This window comes from Moschus berezovskii, chromosome 15 (assembly GCF_049115385.1).
Source record: "Moschus berezovskii isolate FMDL1 chromosome 15, NW_MosBer_1.0, whole genome shotgun sequence".
NCBI lineage: Eukaryota > Metazoa > Chordata > Mammalia > Artiodactyla > Moschidae > Moschus > Moschus berezovskii.
This window is the reverse complement of record NC_142474.1, coordinates 30,464,319-30,479,929: the sequence shown is the minus strand read 5'-3', so window position 1 is coordinate 30,479,929 and position 15,611 is coordinate 30,464,319. Positions and strand designations below refer to the sequence as shown.

The window sequence follows — 15,611 nt, the reverse complement described above, 5'->3', positions numbered from 1 at the left end:
CATCCATGCCCGGGGCCTTCAGTCCTCCTAAACAAGGGCCAGGAGGGGCGGAGGTCCCATTGCCCACCACTCTAAATGCCCATCATTATGCACTGGTTTTGTGTTGTCACGTCCTATTTCTGTTAGTATCTCAGGTAGAAAATACTGAAAATGAGGAAAAACGTCTGAGGATGCTAAGGCTGGCAGGGAGACAGGAAGGGGTCTTCCCCTCTGTGAATGTGCAGGGCGTTTGGGGCCACCAATCACGGGAAGGTTTCCAGACGCTGCCCAGTGGTAGTCCCTGGCCAGGGTAGCGCAGCTCTGCTTCATCAGCCAGGAAGTAAAACCACCTGTGTCCTCAAGTTACAAGACCACCAGCCACTTGTGGTTGATTCATATATGCTGTATAGAAATTAAAATAACCAGAACTAGATGTAGCCACATGGATTAAAAAAAAAACCTACACTGAATGAACACTCACAGTGATTTAATGCTGTACAATTTATGTAAATCTTAGAAATCAGTGGTACATTTTATAGATGCTGATACTGGTTGTTGTTCAGTAAGTAGCTAAGTCGTGTCTGACTGTGCAGCCACATGAACTGCAGCACACCAGGCTTCTCTGTCCATCACTATCTCCCTGAGCTTGCTCAAACTCATGTCTATTGAGTCACTGATGCCATCCAACCATCTCATCGCTCTGTCACTCCCTTCTCCTCTTGTCCTGTCTTTTTCCCAGCATCAGGGTCTTTTCCAGTGAGTCAGCTCTTTGTATCAGGTGGCCAAAGTGTTGGAACTTCAGCTACCTAGACACTGGTAGGCAGGGTTTAAAACCATAAACAGAAGTGGGCTGAAGTGCTTAGTGTCCACCTGTGGATCCCCGGGAAAGAAGTACAAAGGGGTCTTTATTATGTCTTCCCTTTAATTTTTGGCTGTTCTAGATCTCCCTTGCTTTGCACAGGCTCTCTCTAGTTGTGGTGGGTGGGGGCTGCTCTTTATTGAGGTATATGGGCTTCTCGTTGCAGTGGCTTCTCGTGTGGAGCACAGGCTCCAGACGCACAGGTTTCAGTAGTTGCAGCACTCAGGCTCAGGAGTTTCGGTGTGCAGGCTCCAGGGCATTCGGGCTTTGGGAGTTGTGGCACACAGGCTTAGTAGCTCCATGGCATGTGAAATCTTCCTGGACCAGGGGTTGAACCCGTGTCCTCTACTCTGGCTGGTGGATTCTGATCCACTGTGCCACCAAGGAAATCCTCTTTTTGACAAAAAAAATTCCACTGGCCCACCAAGGAAGTCCTTGTCATACCTTCTTGTGGAAAATCTAAATTACTTCATGTTTGTTATGTCCAAATAGCGCTTCAAGGTGTTTATTATTATTTTTATGCTCTAACTTTTTCAAATCATTTCTGCCTTGCTCTTCACTAAGACCAAAGACACAGAAAGAAGACCAGCACCCCCACCTGAGGAGCACAGCCAAGAGGGGCCAATACCCACTGGGACGTGGAAGGTGGCACCTGCAGCTGAAGACTGGTGTTTCTGGAGGCAGCTGCTCCCTACCATGCTGTGGGGCCAGGGAGTCAGACCGAGGGGCCATGTGGGTTAGGGTGGCCTCTGCAACCTAATGCCAGGGTCCCCAGGGTCTGAGCCATCCTGATGTGAGAAGGCACACATGGTGGAGGTGAACGCCCAGACATGCACACCACGGGGCAGAGATGGCACCTCCTGCAAGAGCCCAAGACTGGTTGCTTGTCTTGGGGTGAGGAGACAGGCACAAAGGCAGCTGCCTGTACTGTGTCCAGGGGTGCCCAGTGGGGCACAGGATGTCACCTGCCCCTCTCTCCCTGCCATCAGGAGGGCCAAGGAGATCAGATGCTCCCAGAGTGTAAGACTCCCCCCAAAACAGGATTATGCAGGGATCATTAAATAAGACATACACCTGTTCTGCAGTGAAAACATTTATTTTTTTACAAGTAATCTTTATTATAGGTCAACATTCAGACATAGAGACCATCACCATGGGAAACCTCCGTGACCCCCAGCCCAGCCCCAGGTGTGTGCACGGGCTCAGGGCAGAGGTCGGACCCCAGCAGCAGGACAAACCAGCACACAGACGACTGTGGTCCATGCACCTGCATTTAGCTTCTAAACCACAATGTATACAGATTTCAGTGTAAACTGCTTCCCTTGCCCACCCGAAACACCATCCCATCTCCAAGGAGACAAAATCGACCAGAAGTTGCTGCGCACAGGACCCAGGCCCAGCCTCTTTCCCCAGGCGAGGTAGGAGAGCAAATGTCCAAGCTGGAGCCCATCTATCTCCTACCTCACAGGGACCCTCTGGGTGGGTCTGGGGTCAGGACAGAGACCCCTAGGAATGCGGCTTTGTCACTAGTTGTATCTGGTGCCTAGAAAATGGGTTTTAATGTTTCAAAGGAGGGAGGGGTTTCTAGCCACGTCTGAGTGTCATGAAACACTCACCTCGGGGGTCAGGTGAGTTCCCAGGGATGGGAGGCAGCCCTGCCCCCCACCCCGAGAGGCCGACACCTGGCCTGCCACCCACACCTATCCCAGAATACAGCAGGGTCGGGGTTTCCTTCTGTGCACAGCAGGCCAGCTTGCCCAGACCCCTGCTCCTGCCCACTGATCAAGAAACCAGAGGCAGTTTTGGAGCCAACGTTTATTGTACTGTCGCTTCGCCCTGGACGGCAGCAGTCACGCTGCTGGGTGATATATACATATACACATATGTACACACACTGCCCACACCTACAGCAGAGACGACGCCAACCGTGCTTGAAAGGACAGTAAAAATGTAGCTTTTGCCAATTCCACAGGAGGAGTCACAACCAAAAGAGCAGAACAGGAGTCCTGTGTCACATGGGTTCACAGCTCAGAATACTGGGAAAGGAATGAGATCAGTCACTTTTCATGCCCCCTCACCACACCCCACAAGCAAACTGTGTCCCTGGCGGGGCTTGCTGAGAGCCAGGGAAGGGCGGACAGGGCCCCCAGGCTCTGGGCACCCACCCACTCAGTGGAGGCCTCACACCAGGTGCCAGGGAGGCTGCCCATCTTCCCTGGAACAGGTCCTCCGCCCCACCCGGGGCAGGAGCGCCACGTCCGTGTTCCCTAACGGTTCCTCGTGGTGCTGGCTGCTTGACTGATCAGAGAAGCAGAAAGGCTCACGCACGAGCAGTAATGCCTGAAGCGATTTGAAAACAGAATAACGCCCAAGGAAGACAAGAGACCACGTCACCAAGTGGAAACAGAAATCTACAGGCCACCAGCCTCTGACCATCCCTCAGCCACTCCCATGCCCCTGCAGCACCGCAGGGCACCCCAGTACTAGCCACAGCACTTCTGCTTTCCCACCACAGCAGGCAGAGGGTCGTCCCCTCTGCTCATAACAACAGGGGATGCTCCAGACACAATACCCTGCTCACCAGGGAAACCCGGGCCACAAGAAACAGGGGAACACAGCCAGGGACCTAGGTCTCCACTCAGGGGGAGTGCCTGAAGGTGCCGAGAAGACTTTTTCTGCTTCCAGATCAACAAAGCAGACACACAGAAGGGTCTGAGTCAGGGTCAGGTGAGGGGGTGTGGTCGAGACCCAGCAGGTGCTGGCTCCCTGGGGACCTGGGCCTCGTGCAATCATCTCCATTACCAGAACCGTTGTCACTGTCATGATTTACTAGATTTTTGCAATCCTGTGGGAGACTGGGTTCAACAAACTTGCAGACCTGCCCCTTTTCCATGGCACCCTGGTCTCCAGGGGATCGTCACGTTTCTAGCAGATGAGCAGTAAGATTCCGGAACTGAGACACACCTGGCAAGGGACTCACCCTGATGTGTGGGGGGTGGGTCTTGGAGTTTCCACCCACAAAGCAACAACATAGTCACTGCAGAAGGGGCGGCTGCCTGCCTGCTAGAGTCCAAGCTATGAACTTGTTTTTTGGCCATTCGGGGAAAAACAACTCATTTCCTAAGCTATTTCCAGAAACAGGATGGCTGACAAGGGCCTGCTCTCAGGCTGAATTCTTGATGTCTGCCTGGGGCTGGCATCAAAGACCAGCCTCCTCCTTGGTCCAGGACAGGTCAAATAACCGATTCCTTGTTCTTTTAAGAAGCCTGATTTTAGCAGGTTATTTCTAATTTAATACCAGTGCATTTATCTCACCTCTCACTGAATGTCTTCATGATCACTGTCACAGGCAAAACCCCAAATAAAACAATACCATTAAGTGCCTCTGGACCTGGTGACTGCAGAGCACAGCACAGCGAGTGAGCTGGGGCCAGGGGTGGGCAGGTGGGGTGGGGGACAGTGGCTCTGGGAGGGTGTCCTGGTGCGTCTGACCTCCTCACGGGCAGCTCCTGCCCACAGCCTCTCCCACTGGGCACTGAGGAGGAGTCCAGTGGTCACTAGGTTCATTCTGCAGAAACCAGGCAGGCCTCCTTGGGCCACACAGGTCTCCAGGTGCAGGTCTGGCACAGGCCCAGCACAAGCATGTCTCCAAGTCCTCACAGTGGTGGACTACCCCCAGGGCTGGACGCAGACAAGACAGACTGGCTTCTGACAGTCCATAGGTGGTGGTGCTGAGACAGAGGTGAGAGGGCTTCTGTGGTCTGGCTGCAGGTGAATGAGCCAAGGGCACCGAGGCCTCCTGGGGACTGACCCTCTGCCCGGATTGTGCCTTTGGTCCAGCTGGTCCTTCCTCCATGAGCTTGACGTCTCTTAACTGCCCAAACCATCCAAAATGGCCAAAGGGAGCAAGTGGAGGAAAGTGGGTTGGAGGTGGGGTGGGGGAAGGAATTAGGAGGGCTATGCAGCCCACTCGCCATTGGCAGCCTGGATTCAGCCCCTCTGACTACCACTAATTGGGCCGCTGATACCATCTGTGGTTCTTGGAGGTCCAAGAAAGGATTACAAAGAGGCCAGGTGGGCCTGAAGGAATGTGGAGGGCAGTGCAGGGAAGGGGAGCATGGAGGTTGCAGGGACGTCCCATCTGGGGAGAGAGCACACTCGAAGCACAGGGGCCTCAAGTCAGATACGGGAATACCTGCCTTGAGGCGAAGCAGATGAGGTGAGCATGAGTACCACAGGGTAACACCCTGGGACTGGGAGTCAGGCCCAGCTCCTTCCTGTCAAGGGAGTCCAGAGGCCCTGCCTGTGGCCACAAGGTAGGCAGACAGGGCAGGGGGCAGACCCCATAGCTTTCATCAGGCAGCACCTGCCTCAGGCCCCCATGAAATCAGGAAATGGAGTGCCCATCCTGCCTGAGCCCACCTGGCCGTGAGAGACCACAAGGGCCATCCACCCGCCACGTCAACATGCCTGAGAGTCCTGAGGCAGCCCCACGTCTGGTGATTGCGGTCTGGCTGCAACACGCCCACAACACAGACAGACATGGACATAACCCATACATGCTATTAAAAAAGGAAACAACAGAAAATGAAGAAGACCGTAGCTAAACTGCTTTAAATACTGCATGCTACGCACTTCATGTGTCGGGGGTGGATGGGCGGGCACAGAGGCGGGTCGGCGCGGCCCTCCTGGGGCCAGGGCGGCTCCCACGCCATCTCTGTGACTACAGTTCATGATTCTAAGGTTGAGTGGCTGGGTGCTGACTGATCCTGGACTTAGTTGAACCCGTCGGTGTGGTAGCTGGGGTGGGAGTCAGCCGTGAGTTGGGTGGTCTCCGTGGCAGACGCCGGCTGGATGACGATTGGCGTGTCTGCGGCCTCTGCAAGCAAGCGACATGCATGGTGTGAGGTCAGGCCGGTGAGCTTCACAGCCCCCGACACTGTGTGACACGCTCGGCCGCCTGGTGGCTCGACTGGGGTCAGAGGTTGTAGGACAAGCACTCGGAAGGGTGAGGCTGCCTGGACCTCTGCCCCACACGACCTTCCTCAGTGGCCTCGGCCCTCGGCCCTCCCCGCCTACTCGGCCACCACAGTCCACGGCGGGGACAGCCCTCCGAGCCTGCTTTACCTCCAGCGTCCACGTTCACACCTCAACCGTCCCGCTGCCACCACAAACACTCCCGCACAGTGTCAGTGCCCTCCTGTTTGACGAGACAGGGCGACACGTTCAGGGCCCGCTCCGGCCCTGCCCCTCGCGCACCACCCGGGCGGTGGGCGCACTCACCCCTCTCGTCGGACTGCAGCTGCGCCTCCAGGTCCTCGGGGGACACATAGAACTCGGTCTCCTCACCCTCCGGCGCCTTGGGCTTGCACTTGCCACAGCAGCAGTTGAAGCAGCAGCAGAGGCAGCAGCAGCAGTAGCAGCAAGTGAGGAGCCCGCAGAAGATGAACAGGGCCTGGGGGGAGAGGGACAGGGCTGTGTGAGGAAGCCGGGGCCTGGCCCTCACCTCCGCCCACCCCAGCTATAGAGGGGTCCTCAACCAACAGTGGATTCTTTCCCAGATCAAGAAGAATAAAGAATATTAAGACAGGAAGGCAGGAAAGACAGAGAGAAAGACCAGCTGCATAAGGAAGAGTAAATTCTGAAGGGAGGGAGGGGGAAAGGGAGACTGGCAGCCACCAGACTGGCTTCCAACAGTGCAGTGCCCGGCTGTGAGCCATGTTCTCGGGCCTTACACGGCAGATGCTTTGAATAAAATCATGAAACCAAGTAATGCTAACATATAAAACAATACTATCTTTTCAAGTTTCTCAAGCTAGACATTTCAAACACATCTTCTCAATAACAAAACCAAATCTCTCCACACTGTGATGACAAAAGTTTGTTTCCTGTTTCTATCACAGCAACTCATAAAAGAAAATGCTGTGGATGCCACCCCTCAGCACAGGCCCCACTCCGTGCATCCAGGTCAGCTGCAGGCAGGCCGCCAGGCCAGCAAAAGCTGTTGGGACTGGACCTTTGCCTGTATCCACAGGCATGAGGAGCCTGCCACATTCCCAGACCCACCCGCCAGGATGTGAGTGTGGGAGTCGCAGCCTCACCTTGGCCCACCAGCTGGAGAGCACAAAGTAGGTGTTCACGTTCTCCTCCCCGAACTGCTCGGCCACGTAGAGCCCAAGTGAGCCGTACTTGTCGTAGATGTTTCTTTTCGTGGCGTCCGTCAAGATGGCGTGGGCGTTGTTGATCTCCTTAAACTTGTCTGCAGCCTCTGGGTTATCAGGGTTCTTGTCAGGGTGGTATTTCAAGGCCAGCTTCCTGCAAACCAAAACCATCTGCTGGTTGTGCATTTTGTATTCACCCACTGGACGGAGGGCTAGCAGAGACACATTTACCCATCACCAGCTCCCTTTCTAACTTTCCACAGAACTCAAGAATGCCAGGGTCAACAGAAATTTCTGCAATCGTCCAGAGCCATCCACAGAGGAGCAGGTGCCCTGTGGGTGACTTGCAAGCAGCTGGCCTGGGTAGGCCTGCTCTGATCTCCCCCAGGAGCTGCCAACCCCGCTGCTGCCCTCTAGTGTCCTGGACGCTCATGGAACATTTGTCAAATGGAGGCAAGGGCAGGGACCCGGCTTTTTAAATGTGTCTGATAAGGAGATAACAGAGATCATAAAGGACTGTGTCAGGTGGTTGCATAATGACAGAGTCTTAGAGACACTGCACAGGGTGGGGGTGGGGCAAGCTCAGAGGGAAGGTGGCCCCAGGGTGTGGAGACTAACCCACAGTCACAGCTCAGCACACTCAGACCTGCCCCCAGGCCTCTGCTCCAGGGCAGGGAGTTCAAATGACCTAAGGAGCTGTTTAGTTGTTGTTTTTTTTAAATTTATTTATGTAAGGGGCTGCAGGTTTTTTTGTTTTTTAATTTATTTATACAAGGGACTGTTTTCTGTTGCCCAGAAAGCATTAAGGTAACAATCACGAGATGCAATAGAACTGCTACTGTGACCCTGCAAGTAGGCCAGGGAAACAGGGATATAAGACAGCCATGCAGGAGCTGCTGGGGTGGAGGCCTCTTACCGGTACGACTTCTTAATGTCATCCGAGGTTGCGTTCTTGTCCAGCCCCAGCACATGGTACAGGGACTCCCCAGAGGTAGAGAGTGAGCGCTGTCTCTGGTCTGCCATGGCACGCTAGTCTATGAGGAGAACACAGAGAAAATATCAAAAAGTACAGATTAAAATTCCCAGCGAAGAGCAGACAGACTTGATTCTATTTTAGGCAAAAAATTGCAGCACTTTGTGGGGGTCACAACATACACAAATATAACACATTCATCTACAGCAGAAAGCAGTGATGAGTGGTACCACGTTAAGGTAAGGGGCAGTTTCTGACTGCTACAATATTGTCACCCTAAGTAGGCTATAAAAATTTAAGTGTGTTTACCACAATCCTTGAGCAACCTCTAAGTAAAGACATAAGGGGGCCTAGCTAGAAAGCTGAAAGAAAAATGAAAAGGAAACTCTATAGATGAAAAGCTCCAATAAAACAAAGACACTATCAAATGGATAAAAATACAAGAGACACACTTTAAAAACAGGGTCTCTAAATACATAAAGCAAGTTTTGACAAATAAGGGGAGAAGCAGACAATTTCACAGTCACAAAAATCTTAACACCCCTGTCTCAGAAACTGACAGAACAGAAATACACACAGTTAGGAAAAATGCCAACAATCTGAAGAACACTATCAACCAACATTACCCAATTACCTGTATGACACCCACATCCACAGAACTTACACTTTCACATGATGGGCCTTAAAAAGCTTCCAAAAATCTAAATGGACAGAGGGCTTCCCTGGTGGCTCAGCAGTAAACAATCTGCCTGCTCATGCAGGGGACACGGTTCAATCCCTGGTCCGAGGATTTCACATGTTGTGGAGCAACTAAGCCCATGCGCCACAACAGCTGAGCTGCAGCTTAGAGCCTGTGCTCTTCCACAAGAGAAGCCGCTGCAGCAAGAAGCCTGTGCACCGCAACTAGAGAATAGCCTGTGTGCAGCAATGAAGACCCGCACAGCCAAAATAAAATAAAATTAAATTAAATGGACTGAAATCGTATACAGTATGTCCCCAACAGGAACAGATTAGAGACCCAAAAGGAAAGTATCTAGGAAAACCTCAGTGTTTACTATTAAAACAATACACTTCGAAATAACATGCAGTTCAAAGAGGACATAATTTCTAAATTCATTACTAATATAATAATCTGTGTGTGATTATAAGCTACTACTTAAAAATAAGTTGGTATATATATATATCATAGTTTTCAAAACTCAGAAGCAACCAGGATGTCCTTCAGCAAGTGATGGATAAAAAACTGTGGTACATCCAGACAGTGGAGTATTACTTAGCACTGACTGAAATGAGCTATCAAACCATGAAAAGACACAGAGGAGCCTAAACGCATTTAACTCAGTGAAAGAAGCCGATCAGAAGGAGCTACACACACACTGTAGGATTCTACCACTCTAACACTCTGGAGAAGACAAACCTATGAAGACAGTAGAAAGACCGGTGTTTACCAGGGGCTGGGGGCAGGGAGGATGAACAGGCAGAGCACAGAGGGTTTTTGGCAGTGAAACTATTCTGATACCACAATGCAACATACACATCATCATACATTTGTCAGAATCTGAAGAACGTGCAACACCAAGAGTGAGCCCTGATATAAACTGTGGACTTGAGTTAATCTGTATCAATGTTAGATCATCACTCTAAACAATGCACCACTCAATGCCAAAACACTGGGACTGGGGGCAGGGGCAGGAAGTACAAGGCAACTCTCTGAGCAGTCTACTCAATTTTGGTGTAAACCTAAAACTGCCTCAAACAGTTCTACTATCCTCAGAAACTGAAATTACAGCAAGCTATGACCACAATGAGCACAGAAAGAGAACACAGGCTCCGGAAATCACTATCTGAGCAGGGAAGCCGTCAACAAAGCAGAGGGCACAACTGCCTGTAATGGCTAGAGGCCAGAGCACAGAGGAGGCACGATTCAGGGAGCATCAGAAGAGAACCAGCATATGGAAAATAGAAAATGAGAGGCTCCATCTAGCGGGAATTTGAAAGGCAAAAAATACAGCCAACTGAGAAAGAAATGGGCAACCAAAAACAACATCAGTGCTGACAGAAAACACAAGTGTGCAAACTGCAGCCCCACTGAGCAGAGCAGCAAGGTCAAACGTCCATGTCCTGGGCACTGAGAACTTCCCCAAACAAAACATGCTTCCAGCTCTAAGGAGAAAGAAGTTTTGTCCCAGGAGTCCATCATCAACAAGGTGTAAGTCAGAAGAATGTTTAAATGCAGGAGTTCGGGAAAAGCACAGCTTGCATATCCTGAACGAACCAATGATCTTGGACAGCATTTCAGCAAAATGAGGAAGGAAATCAAGAAACAGGAAAAGGAAAACATGTGGTAAGAAGAGGGACGGCAGCCGCTTTAGAGGAGGGTCACTTCTGATCACAACCAGGACAAGCACGGGAACTCCCTCCAGACTGGGTTCCTCGGGGGCTGGGCTCCCCCAGGCACGACTGACAACTGCCACAGGCTCAGACAGAAACAGAGAGAGGTGGGGTCAGGACCCGAGCCAAACCAAAGGGCACAGAGAACGCGGTGACGCTGCTGTGCCACTGTCGAGCCTCACCGCCAGCCCACAGCTGATGGGCTCTGGAACCAGCGTAAGCCCAGTTCTAACAGCTTCCAGCTGTCGGCATGACCAGGTCACTGCAGCACTCGGCATTTACCTCCTCATCTGGATTAGAAACAAGGACATACCTCCCCACTACCAGGGCAGGGCCTGCAGGGAGCTCAGGACCCTCAAAGACGTTAATGACAGCATATTCTCGTCAAGTCTCCATTACTAAGAATTTACTCTACAGCAGAAGTAACATGACTGTGTCAAGTTTATTTACTACTTGCTAAGTAATTTTTTTGGTCCTGAGGAACTGTTCTAGAGAATACAACTTTGACAAATTACTTTTTATTCTCAGTTACTCAGTTCCTACTGAATAACCCTTTTACACCCTACCCACAGAAAAATATCAATAACTAATGCCCAATATGCTACTGGAGATCAGTGGAGAAATAAATCCAGAAAGAATGAAGGGATGGAGCCAAAGCAAAAACAATATCCAGTTGTGGATGTGACTGGTGATAGAAGCAAGGTCCAATGCTGCAAAGAGCAATATTGCACAGGAACCTGGAATGTTAGGTCCATGAATCAAGGCAAATTGGAAATGGCCAAACAGGAGATGGCAAAACTGAACGTCGACATTCTAGGAATCAGTGAACTAAAATGGACTGAAATGGGTGAACTGAACTCAGATGACCATTATATCTACTACTGTGGGCAGGAATCCCTTAGAAGAAATGGAGTAGCCATCATGGTCAACAAAAGAGTCTGAAATGCAGTACTTGGATGCAATCTCAAAAATGACAGAATGATCTCTGTTCGTTTCCAAGGCAAACCATTCAATATTACAGTAATCCAAGCCTATGACCCAACCAATAACGCTGAAGAAGCCGAAGTTGAACGGTTCTATGAAGACCTACAAGACCTTTTAGAACTAACACCCAAAAAAGATGTCCTTTTCATTATAGGGGACTGGAATGCAAAAGTAGGAAGTCAAGAAACACCTGGAATAACAGGCAAATTTGACCTTGGAGAACGGAAGGAAGCAAGGCAAAGGCTAATAGAGTTTTGCCAAGAGAACGCACTGCTCATAGCAAACACCTTCTTTCACAACACAAGAGAAGACTCAACACATGGACATCACCAGATGGTCAATGCCAAAATCAGACTGATTATATTCTTTGCAGCCAAAGATGGAGAAGCTCTATACAGTCAGCAAAAACAAGACCAGGAGCTGACTGTGGCTCAGATTATGAACTCCTTATTGCCAAATTCAGACTGAAATTGAAGAAAGTAGGGAAAACCACTAGACCATTCAGGTATGACCTAAATCAAATCCCTTATGATTATACAGTAGAAGAAAGAAATAGATTTAAGGGACTAGATCTGATAGATAGAGTGCCTGAGGAACTATGGACGGAGGTTTGTGACACTGTACAGGAGACAGGGACCAAGACCATCCCCATGGAAAAGAAATGCAAAAAAGCAAAACGGCTGTCTGGGGAGGCCTTACAAATAGCTGAGAAAAGAAGAGAAGCGAAAAGCAAAGGAGAAAAGGAAAGATATAAGCATCTGAATGCAGAGTTCCAAAGAATAGCAAGGAGAGATAAGAAAAGCCTTCCTCAGTGATCAATGCAAAGAAACAGAGGAAAACAACAGAATAGGAAAGACTAGAGATCTCTTCAAGAAAATTAAGATACACCAAGGGAACATTTCATGTAAAGATGGGCTCGATAAAGGACAGAAATGGTGTGGACCTAACAGAAGCAGAAGATATTAAGAAGAGGTGGCAAGAATACACAGAAGAACTGTACAAAAAAGATCTTCACAACCAAGATAATCACGATGGTGTGATCAATCACCTAGAGCCAGACATCTTGGAATGTGACGTCAAGTGGGTCTTAGGAAGCATCACTACGAACAAATCTAGTTGAGGTGATGGAATTCCAGTTGAGCTATTTTAAATCCTGAAAGATGATGCTGTGAAAGTGCTGCAATCAATATGCCAGCAAATTTCGGAAACTCAGCAGTGGCCACAGGACTGGAAAAGGTCAGTTTTCATTCCAATCCCAAAGAAAGGCAATGCCAAAGAATGCACAAACTACCGCACAACTGCACGCATCTCCACACTAGTAAACTCATGCTCAAAATTCTCCAAGCCAGGCTTCAGCAATACATGAACCATGAACTTCCAGATGTTCAAGCTGGTTTTAGAAAAGGCAGAGGAACCAGAGATCAAATTGCCAACAACCGCTGGATCATGAAGAAAGCAAGAGAGTTCCAGAAAAACATCTATTTCTGCTTTATTGACTATGCCAAAGCCTTTGACTGTGTGGATCACAATAAACTGTGGAAAATTCTGAAAGAAATGGGAATACCAGACCATCTGACCTGCCTCTTGAGAAACCTATATGCAGGTCAGGAAGCAACAGTTAGAACTGGACATGGAACAACAGACTGGTTCCAAATAGGAAAAGGAGTACGTCAAGGCTGTATATTGTCACCCTGCTTATTTAACTTATATGCAGAGTACATCATGACGAATGCTGGGCTGGAAGAAGCACAAGCTGGAATCAAGATTGCCGGGAGAAATATCAATAACCTCAGATATGCAGATAACACCACCCTTATGGCAGAAAGTGAAGAGGAACTCAAAAGCCTCTTGATGAAAGTGAAAGAGGAGAGTGAAAAAGTTGGCTTAAAGCTCAACATTCAGAAAACTAAGATCATGGCATCTGGTCCCATCACTTCACAGGAAATAGATGGAGAAACAGTGGAAATAGTGTCAGACTTTATTTTTTTGGGCTCCAAAATCACGGCAGATGCTGATTGCAGCCATGAAATTGAAAGATGCTTACTCCTTGGAAGGAAAGTTATGACCAACCTAGATAGCATATTAAAAAGCAGAGACATTACTTTGCCAACCAAGGTCCGTCTAGTCAAGGCTATGGTTTTTCTCATGGTCATGTATGGATGTGAGAGTTGGACTGTGAAGAAAGCTGATCGCCGAAGAATTGATGCTTTTGAACTGTGGTGTTGGAGAAGACTCTTGAGAGTCCCTTGGACTGCAAGGAGATTCAACCAGTCCATTCTAAAGGAGATCAGTCCTGGGTGTTCATTGGAAGGACTGATGCTAAAGCTGAAACTCCAAAACTTTGGCCACTTCATGCGAAGAGTGGACTCACTAGAAAAGACTCTGATGCTGGGAGGGATTGGGGGCAGGAGGAGAAGGGGATGACAGAGAATGAGATGGCTGGATGGCATCACCGACTCGATGGACATGAGTTTGAGTGAACTCCGGGAGTTGGTGATGGACAGGGAGGGAGGCCTGGCGTGCTGCGATTCATGGGGTCGCAAAGAGTCGGACACAACTGAGCGACTGAACTGAACACTTTCGTATCTGCTCCACAGAAGTTAACTACATCATCAACTGTGTTGTTGTTCAGTCATTAAATCGTGTCCAATTCTGTGACCCCATGGACTGCAGCATACCAGGCTTCCCTGTCCTTCACCATCTCCCGGACTTTGCTAAAACTCATGTTCATTGTATTGGTGATACCATCTGACCATCTCATCCTCAGTCGACCCCCTCTCCTCCTGCCCTTGATCTTTCCCAGCATCAGGATCTTTTCCAATGAGCTGGCTATTCACATCAGGTGGCCAAAGTATTGGAGCTTCAGTTTCAGCATCAGTCTTCCCAATGAATATTCAGGGTTGATTTCCTTTAGGATTGACTGGTTTGATCTCCCTGCTGTCCAAGGGACTCTCAAAAGTCTTCTCCAGCACTGCGATTGGAAAGCGTCAATTCTTCAGTGCTCAGCCTTCTTTATGGTCCAACTCTCACATCCATACATGACTACTAGAAAAACCATAGCTTTGACTAGACGGACCTTTGTTGGCAAAGTGATGTCTCTGCTTTTGAATATGCCATCTAGGTTTGTCACAGCTTTTCTTCCAAGAAGTAAGCATCTTTTAATTTCATGGTTGCAGTGACCATTCAGTGATTTTGGAACCCAAAAAATAAAGTCTGTCACTGTTTTCATTTTTTTCCCATTTATTTGCCATGAAGAGATGGGACCGGATGCCATGATAGTTTTTTCAGTGTTGAGTTTTAAGAGGTGCCAGCTACTTAATGTGACTGATGAGAACTCCCTGTGAAACTTTAGCATCTAAGTCAAGACTCCCCAGCACCACTTATGCCTGAGACTTCCATGCTCCTGCACCAAGTGGCAGAATTTCCTGGTCTACGACAAAACCACCCCAAGGAAACACAACACACATGTGGATTAGTTAGGGTAAGCCAGTCTCTGTGGTTCATCACCTGCCTCTTCACACATACAGACAGACCGCTGACTATTAAAACCTTAGAATTAGATTTCTTAACTTCAATGAACTGCCAGCAACTATATCCAAATTTTAAAGGCCAATATTTATTTAATAATAAATACACCTCTTGAAAGCCAGCCAAATAAATAAGTAAATTAAAATATTATTAAAAAATTAACACATCTCTTCAAACCCAAGGATTAAAAACCAGGTTCCTCGTTCTGAGTCCCTGGTATGTACCGCTTCCCCTCCCCAACCGGGAGCTGGAGCCCCTGTGACGCTCGGCACCAGAGTGTGGTGGGGCAGGGCAGGACCTTCGGAGTAGACACTGTCACCACCAGGCAGGTTATCCCCACAGAAGAGCAGGCTCATGCTCACACAGATCAAGACTGTTGGGAACCAAGAGCTTCCAAAAAAAAAAACAAGTTGGTGATAAAATCCAGTCAGTCAAGATGGGAAGCCAGGGTGACAGGTATGCAGGCAAGTGACAAATGCACAGAAATGTAAGAACCCAACTGAGGAGCAGCAACAGGCCTACTGTGAACCTCCTGGACCACACGGTGGGTGAGGATACAGTGCAGCAGCCCCACGGTTGCCCCTGGGTAAAGGTGAGGGAGCAATTTCATCGGTATCACCTCCATCTCGTTTGCCAAACTCAAGGAAAACTGGAACAAACACTTCTACTTAAACGATGATATGAGTATCTTCAGAATGTGTCTGGTGATCTGGTTGTTTCTGAGAAGCACCAGGGA

The 15,611-nt window shown here is 49.1% G+C and overlaps 1 protein-coding gene across 2 annotated transcripts in view; it reads right to left on the bottom strand.

Moving 5' to 3' along the window:
* Positions 1–1,915: 1,915 nt before the first annotated feature.
* Positions 1,916–15,611, bottom strand: part of DNAJC5 (DnaJ heat shock protein family (Hsp40) member C5) — a 32,109-nt gene continuing 18,413 nt past the window's right edge. Inside the window, exons 2-6 of one of the 2 annotated variants that reach the window (XR_008686884.2) lie at positions 7,916–8,033; positions 6,940–7,153; positions 6,122–6,293; positions 5,966–6,038; positions 1,916–5,717 (exon numbers count right to left, since the gene is read on the bottom strand). Coding sequence is in view for 1 of the 2 variants with exons in the window: in XM_055433168.2 (XP_055289143.1) it covers positions 5,614–5,717; positions 6,122–6,293; positions 6,940–7,153; positions 7,916–8,022 (597 nt within the window). In the remaining variant the exon portion in view is untranslated. The remainder of the gene's footprint in view (positions 5,718–5,965; positions 6,039–6,121; positions 6,294–6,939; positions 7,154–7,915; positions 8,034–15,611) is intronic. The other variant, XM_055433168.2, reaches the window with a different exon arrangement.